General features: G+C 59.3%; 1 protein-coding gene across 1 annotated transcript; it reads right to left on the bottom strand.

The window, feature by feature from the left end:
* Nucleotides 1-1973: 1973 nt before the first annotated feature.
* On the bottom strand, nt 1974-3243 carry GSX1 (GS homeobox 1). The gene is made up of 2 exons (XM_042903596.1): nt 2832-3243; nt 1974-2353 (listed from the first exon to the last, which is right to left on the bottom strand). Exons 1-2 carry the CDS (start codon nt 3241-3243, stop codon nt 1974-1976), a joined length of 792 nt encoding a protein of 263 aa, XP_042759530.1.
* Between the last annotated feature and the right edge of the window lie 4133 nt (nt 3244-7376).

Here is a 7376-nt window from a genome sequence, read left to right as displayed (position 1 = left end):
AACCCTGCCTGTGCCCAAAAACCCCAACTGGAGCCTCTTTCTCATGAAAAAGGCGAGTGTTTGCTTTGCCTAGACATTGGAAGTCCCGCGCTCCCCAGGGTGTGCATATGGGTGTGTGTGTGTGTGGGGGGGGGATTGGCAGGGAGCCGTCTGGCAGGAAAAGAAATGGCCCAGTTTTCCAGGAGGCAGAATAGGAGTCTTCTGAGGGTCGTGAGAACCCAGATCCTCTGTCTCCCATGTCCCATTGCCAGAGCAGCAGAAATACTCCACTCTGGGGCTGTGCCCTCTCTGCCTGGACAGAAACCCCAGCGCGTCCTTCTCGTCCACGTAACGCATGAAGACCCTGTATGTCCCCCCAAGGAGTGTTGGGGTGTTGACTCTAAGTCGTAGTGAGCTGTGGGGGGTGTAACAAAAACGGGCGAGGACATAGGTGCTGGACCCTAGCCGGGACTTGGATGCTCTGCGTCCTCGGAATCTCTGACGCACAGTCTGATAGAATTTGCCTCAAAGCAAAGCAAGGGGGCTGTTCTGAGAGAAGTCCTCACCATCCTGGTGGGCATTTGTTCCTAACAAATACGGTAGATAAAAAGCAATCGATAAACATTATCAGTCAGGGCGCAGCAAAGGAAGGACGGACTTCTCCCGCTCTCGAGAGAGAGTTGGGAGAGAGTTGGTCGCTGCCCTCGGGGATGGTGGTGGGGACCACCAGAGAGCGCTGCTGGGGGACCAGATCCAGGGCAGGAAGGGAGCCCTGGTGGGGGGGAGGGTCCGGACTAGAGGCACAGTGGGGGTGGGGGGTGGGGTGGGGTGGGGGGAGTGCTTTCCTTCCTTCCTTCAGACATGGAGCCAGTGCACTTTGGCCAGAGCCCGACCAGAGACTAGGGAGTGTACGGGCCAGGGGACCCAGAAGGCAGAGTCCTCGCCGGCTTAGGGTGCAGAGAGGGACTGGTGGACCAGCGAGGACAGGACCTCGGACCCGTCATCCCATCCCCGCCCTGACCCAGCCGGAAGTCTCAACCCAGGTGGGTGCCTGTGCAGTCCAGAGCGAGGCCTGCGGTCCAGAGCCACGTGGAGTTCTAAGAAAAAAAAAAAGTTTATTTAAAATTTTGTACATAAATAAATAAATAAATATCTTCTGGTATTACAGAGACCGTACAACGACAAGCTAGACCAGGGCGGGGCAGGCGTCTGGGGTCTGGGGAAGAGGGGGTCTCCAGAGGCCCAGAGCCCCGGGACCTATTTAGGGGAATGCAGAGCGTCTCCAAAAAAATGTGAGTGGGTTTCCCCGACCCAGAGGCCACGGTGGGGGGGGGGTGGAATTTCTCTCGTGGGAGGGGAGCTGCAGTGCCAGCGAGGCTTGATTAAGGGGCAAAGGGGCCTACTGACCATGGAGTAGGCCCCACGAGGAACGGGGGGTGGGGACGGAAAGGAAAAGAAAACCAGTAACAACAAGAGTTCCTAAGCGTGTGTGTGTGGGGGGGGTGGTCGTGGAACAAGTGGGTATGGAGAGAAAGAAGTAAAAGGGGCAGGGTGGGGGTGGCCAGCGGTTGTCGACGAGTGAGAGGTCCAGCTTGACCCAGGGTGGAGGGGAGTAGAGGAAGCGAGAAAGCCTGAGCCAGTCCAGAGAGGTCGCGCGGGGAGGCGCCAGCGGCCAGCAAGGCGCAGGGCCGGCCGGCATGCCCGCGGGGCCCGCTGTGCTGCAGGGCTGAGAAAGACCCCAGCGCTTGCAGGATTCACAGCTTGGCGTTCGCTTTGGAGGGCGCCGCCGGCCCTGGGGTGGGGATACCAGCGTCAGGTCTCTGCCAGGCTCTTGTCGCTGCCCAGGGTCACCACCCCCTCCCCCCGCAAACCCTTGCCAAACCCGTGCGTGGCCGCGGCTTGGCAGCGGGTGCCTGGGAACCGGTACTTCGTCCCAGGGCCAGTCTTTGAGACTCGGGGAGGGCCTGGGGTGGGCGACCTGGGCAGGCGTGCGCCTAGGGAGTGACCGTGAGATCCCGGTCGTCTTTCCCCGAAGAGGACGGAGACATGGGCAATTCGTCGTCATCCTCGGAACACTTGGCTGAGGACAGCGACGCGCATTTGCAGCTCTGCGGCGCGCCGGGGCCGGCACCCGCGCTCCCGCCGCCTCCGCGGTGGTTGCTGCCTTTGCCCTCCTTCTTGTGCTTCACCCGGCGGTTCTGGAACCATATCTTCACCTGCTTCTCGGACAGATTCAGGTAGGTCGCGATCTCAATGCGGCGTAGGCGAGACAGGTACATGTTGGAGGCGAACTCGCGCTCCAGCTCTAGCAGCTGCGTGCTGGTGAAGGCGGTGCGCATCCTCTTGCTGCTGGGCAGCTGGTTGGAACTGCTGTCTGAAGGGGGTGGGGTGCAGAGAGGGAAGCGATCAGACTCCTGCGTTGAGGGCCCGATCCTCCGGTAGGCGCCCAGTAGAATCCCGGGACTTCCGTCTCTCACCCACCTCTTGGCCCCAAACGAGATGCACAGCAGCGTTACCGCGGGCGCCTCCTTGCTGAGCGGCGGGACCCCGGTACTCCCAGAGTCACACAGCCTCGGCACTACTTTATGGGGCGCCCTCAACCTTAGCCCCCGCTCCCTCCTGCGCGCCGCCTCCGAGACCCGGACCTTCTGCCCTCACCCTCCCTCCTGGGTCCTGTCCCAACCCTGCAAAGGCACACGACCCTGATTGCACACCCCCATCCCCACCCCCCGGGTCCCAGCGTGACTCTCCTCGTCTCCAGAACGCCCAGGGACCCTCCTCTCCTATCCCTGGCTCGCCAACTGTCATCGGGTCCCCTATGTCCTGTCCCCCTGCGCAGCGTTCCGGCTTACCCACGGAGATGCAGTGGAACTGCCTGGGGTCGGGAAGTGGATAGGAGGTCTGGTAGAGCGCGGCGGCGGCGGCGGCGGCGGCGGGGCCGTGAGCGACCCCGGGCGACACGGCCGAGTGCTGGCGGCCTAGGGGCGCGTGGCAGTACTGCGAGCCGAAGGGCGGGAAGGACGCCTTGAGCAGAGGCAGCGCGGGCGGCCCCGGGGGCCCGTGCAGCTGCGAGGCGGTGACGCAAAGCGGGCACACGCACAGCAGCCCAGCTTTGCGCGCGTGGCAGGCGCCGGGCGAGAGGCCGTGCAGGGCGTGCGGCGGGGGCACGGCGTAGGGAAAGAGCGGCGGCGGGCTGCCCTCCGGGGCTTTCTTCTCGCCCGCCTCGCGCAGCACCAGCGAGTCCACCAGGAAGGAGCGCGGCATGGCCCCGGTGCGCGGTCGCCCCGCCGCCAGCCGGCTCGCTGCGCCCCGCGGACTCCGCGGCTCCCCGCGCCCTTCCCCGGGCAGCGGCCGCGCGCTGTTGCCGGGTCGCGGGAGGCTGGAGGCGCCGCCGAGGCCGAGGCTGAAGCCGCCGCCGCCGCCGCCGCCGCCGCCGCCGCCGCCCGAAGAGCTCGGGGTGCTGGCCAGCACTAGTGGTGCTGAAAGGCGCCGGCGGCGCCGCTTAAATAGGACTATTGCCATGTGATGGGCTACGCCAGGAGCGGCCGGGGCCTCTCAATAGGGTTTTTGTGCCTTTTCTCTTGGCATTCACTCTGCACGCTTCCTCATTATTTCACTTGTTAACTAAATGAACTGCATAATGTACTCTATTCTTGTCAACCCCACCCACGCCGTAACAGGCGCCCTCGCCCCCTCCTCTCCCTTTTGCGGGTTTATTTTCTCATTCTCCCGCGATTTAATATTCTTTTCTTTCTCTTTATTCCTTACTCCCCTTTGGCTTCGCACTGGCGATCGGCAGGTTTATCTTATTGATTTTGTACCCCCACTGCCTCACTTCCACAGATTCCCATGGGCGCACACCCCATCTCCCTGCGCATTCCGTCTCCATCCCCTTCTTCTCTCATCTACCCCTGCTCCCCAAGATCATGCTCCCTCCACTCAGTTTGCTCAGTTCCGCGTGGTGCACCCCGCGGGTGTCCCTACAGCCGGTGTCTGATTTCCACCTGTGGAATCCCTTCCCCTCTCCCTGAGGGGGAGGACCCGGGGCTCTGGCAGCCGAGAGGCGCTGCTGGAGAGAGAGAAAAAAGGGGGCTCGGTATTCCTTATCCAGCGCTAGTCCCAAGGCTGTTTTAAGTTTCTCCAAGTCTTAACTCTGATGCTGCCCTTAACGCCCAGTCTTTGTTCGGTAGATGTTGGTCAGCCATTCTCTTCCTTTGGACGGCAGTGCTGTGGACGTCAAGTGGAGGATAGCCTCTGAGAGTCTGGGACAGGGACAGGGAACGGGGAATGGAAGCCTACACTGCGAAGATCGAGATCTCGCACCCCAGCAGAAGAGGCGAGTGTAGATGCTCTGCTGGGCGTAGATCTTTCCGGCGCTCTCTCCACTCGCCCACACTCCCATAGACTCCCGGGTGCGCTCGGAAACCAGTGCTTTCCTGAAGTTTGCCCCACAGGAGCGAAGGGCAGTTGTATTCCCAGCTTCTGCTGCTTTTGCCCAACCCGACCGACCTCCCCTGTCCCCAGGACCTTCTCCTGCCGCGTCGCTCTCTTCTTTCTGGCCACACAATGGTTAAACAACTTCAAACGCCTGGCGCTGTGTACACAGCTTCAGCCTTTTAAATAGTCCCCGGACTCAAAGCTGCTTCGCCAAGGAACTTTTTCCATACAATGGGAAATTAGCATAAATATTTCGAATTTACAGCCCCGGACTTTTCACCGAAGTCGGTTACTTTCGATTTTATTGGAACCAAATCGCCGCAGTCACCTGCTCAGGGCTCTGAATGGAATTGTGAGAAATAAAGGGGGAAGCTTTTCCGCGGCGGGGGTGGGGGTGGGGGGTGGGGGTGGTGGAAATCAGTGCTGGGGAGCAAGAGTGCCCCAGATTGAAGCATTTACATGGTTTTTCATCATTGGTGACATCTTTACGATAACAATAGCAACAAATTATAACTGATTAAAAAGCAAAGGGACTTTGTGCGAAAACAACCGATTCCATAACAAGGACAGGGGCAATGGGGGAAAAATAGCCTGGACGAAGCTTTTAGCACGTCTTTTAGCAGGAGGAGTAGGGCTCAAGGCTTCGTTGATTGTTTGGCATGGGGGGTGGACAGGAGACCAGTGCTGACCCCAAGGCCAGGGTCTCCTCTCCAAGGCTCCCCACCTAAGGGTGGTGCTTGCAAACTAGCCAGAGTGCATTAGTGCAGCCTAATGTCAGTCCTAATTGCTCTCTGGGTAATTTGTGCTGGCTTGGACCGCTGAGAGTGAGCCGAGAGCGGGGAACAGGGCCGGAGAGGCACCCCTCTCCCGGGCAGTGGCGGGTGGGAGAGGCGCGGGGCGCGGGCGGGGCTCTGTGGGATGAAAGGGGCGGCCGCTGAACCCCGGAGCCTGGAGCCCGCGAAAAGGGGGTGCAGAGGTCTCTTGGGAGCTGCAGCCCGCGCCCGGGGAGGAAGGGGTTAAGAGCCCCTGAATGCGAGCAAGGCCAAAGCTACTGGGAAAGAATATCTAGGGGGGAAAAAATAACCAGTTTTTTTTTTTTCCCCTCCAGCCTCTGGACCTTATTGAATGTCATTGAAGAAAGTTTTGAATGCCAGATAAAGAGAGGCGAATTAAAGTGTGTGACAGCGGAGGATAAGCAAACACAAAGAGAACTCTGTCACACTTTGGGGCAAAATCCGTGGGCTTTTTACCAAGTCTCTTCGCTATGATTGAATTAAGTAATAGGAAAACATTTTCTTTCAGTTTAGAGCCATTAGACAAAAACTTCAAAGCGAATAACACTTTTTAATGTGCGGCCCACAATGGATCGGGTTTTGTGCTGAAATGTTTAAATGGTTTGTTGTGCAACTCGGCGCGGGAGAGACCCGGGCCCAAGCAAAATAGCATCCCCGAGAGTGTTTTCGGGAGGCCTGGAAAGAACGCACACTTAATCCGCCATCGCTAAACCCGGCGGGCTGCGGCCGGAAAGGGGGCTCCAGCTCGACAGTCCGGGGCCGCGGGGCGCGCCCCAGGAGTTGGGGGATTTCAGGAAAGTGCGGTGCCCAGGGAGGAGAAGGCCAGGCAGGAGCGGGGCGCGCGGGCCGCGGGGACTCCGGTGCCGCCCGGCGAGGGGCGCGAGCTCGCCCGGGGGTCCAGTGCCTCTCAGCCCCGCGGCCTAGCGCGGCCGCCTGGTTTCCGGCCGCTGCCCTCGCACCTCGGGGGACCGCTCCCCAGGGGACACTCTGGCTGCCGAACTGCTTTCCAGTTCGACGCGCCTTCCGGGGCTGGCTTCAGCTGGGTTTGAACTTTACTCACCCGAGCAAACGAACGCCTCCTTGGGCGGGGCGGGGTGGGAGGAGGCGGTGGGATTAGCCTGACAGCCAGAGAGAGAGAGAGAGAGAGAGAGAGAGAGGCCCCGGGGAGCCCCTCGCCTGGAGGGCCCTGCTCTGCCCCCAGAGCCGGTTTTCAAGTGTCCATCACGGACAGTTCAACATGGAATAATTTCTGTGGTCCCGCTCTTTTCTTCTCTTTCACACCGCCTCCTTTCCTGTTGGTGGAGAGCGCTGGCCGTTTTTCTCCTGGAAATGCATCTCTGAGATATTCGCAGCAGACACATCCCCGCAAAAACTGCAGACATGGGGAGGGGGGTTGAGGGCTCCTTGCTCCTTTCCATCTTCAAATGTCACTTTTCTTTAAAGGGAGGTCAGCGCCCCTACGAAAAAAATACCACTTCTTCCTCCCCACGTTCCCCAGTCAGATTCCTTGTTTGACAAACGCCTTCTAGCTTTCTGTGTCTTCTACTCATGTGTTTTTCTGTCTCGGTCCCTCCTACCCCCACACTGAAATACCTGCCCCACTGAGGATCAGCATGTTTGTCTATCTTGTGCATTACCGTATCCTAACTCAGAGAAGTTTCTGGCACATAGTAGGGGCTCAGTATATATTTGCTGGATAAATAAATGAATCCTGAGGTATGACTCAGGAGGTGGCATGGATAAGAGGACTTTGTGGTTTACCTGCTTAATACACCGAGGCACTCAAGGGTATGCCGTGGAGCAACTTACTTACAGGAACTGTCTGACTCTTCTGTGGCCATCACGCCCTCTGCGTGCCTGAGTCATCACGGGGGGGGGGGGGGGGGGCGGGGAGGGCCCAGTATGTTCAAGTGAATGGCAGATCTGTAGGTACCCAGCCCCCCTCAGTTCCTTGTTCCTTCGGAGAGGCAAGATGGCCCCATTCAAGGCAGTTCGGGGTACTGCTCTGCAGGGGTTGGATGGACCAATACAGGGGTTGGATGAACCCATTGGTAGGTCAAGGCTAGGGGTTCATCATCTAGGTGTTTTCATCGTGTGCCGGAGATGGGGATAGTTAGAAAGAGAGGCAATGTGTCATATGCCCTGGAATTATCAGCGACTATTTCT

Source organism: Panthera leo, chromosome A1, assembly GCF_018350215.1.
Source record: "Panthera leo isolate Ple1 chromosome A1, P.leo_Ple1_pat1.1, whole genome shotgun sequence".
Taxonomy (NCBI): domain Eukaryota; kingdom Metazoa; phylum Chordata; class Mammalia; order Carnivora; family Felidae; genus Panthera; species Panthera leo.
Note: the sequence above shows the minus strand (reverse complement) of the source record. Positions and strands in the feature narration are given on the sequence as shown.

Excerpts from the sequence above, each read along its gene's own strand:
- GSX1 (XM_042903596.1), bottom strand. The coding sequence starts at position 3,243 with ATGCCGCGCTCCTTCCTGGTGGACTCGCTGGTGCTGCGCGAGGCGGGC. Across the intron at positions 2,354-2,831 it reads GTTCCACTGCATCTCCGTGG|ACAGCAGTTCCAACCAGCTG; the intron begins GTAAGCCGGAAC and ends CACCCCCTTCAG.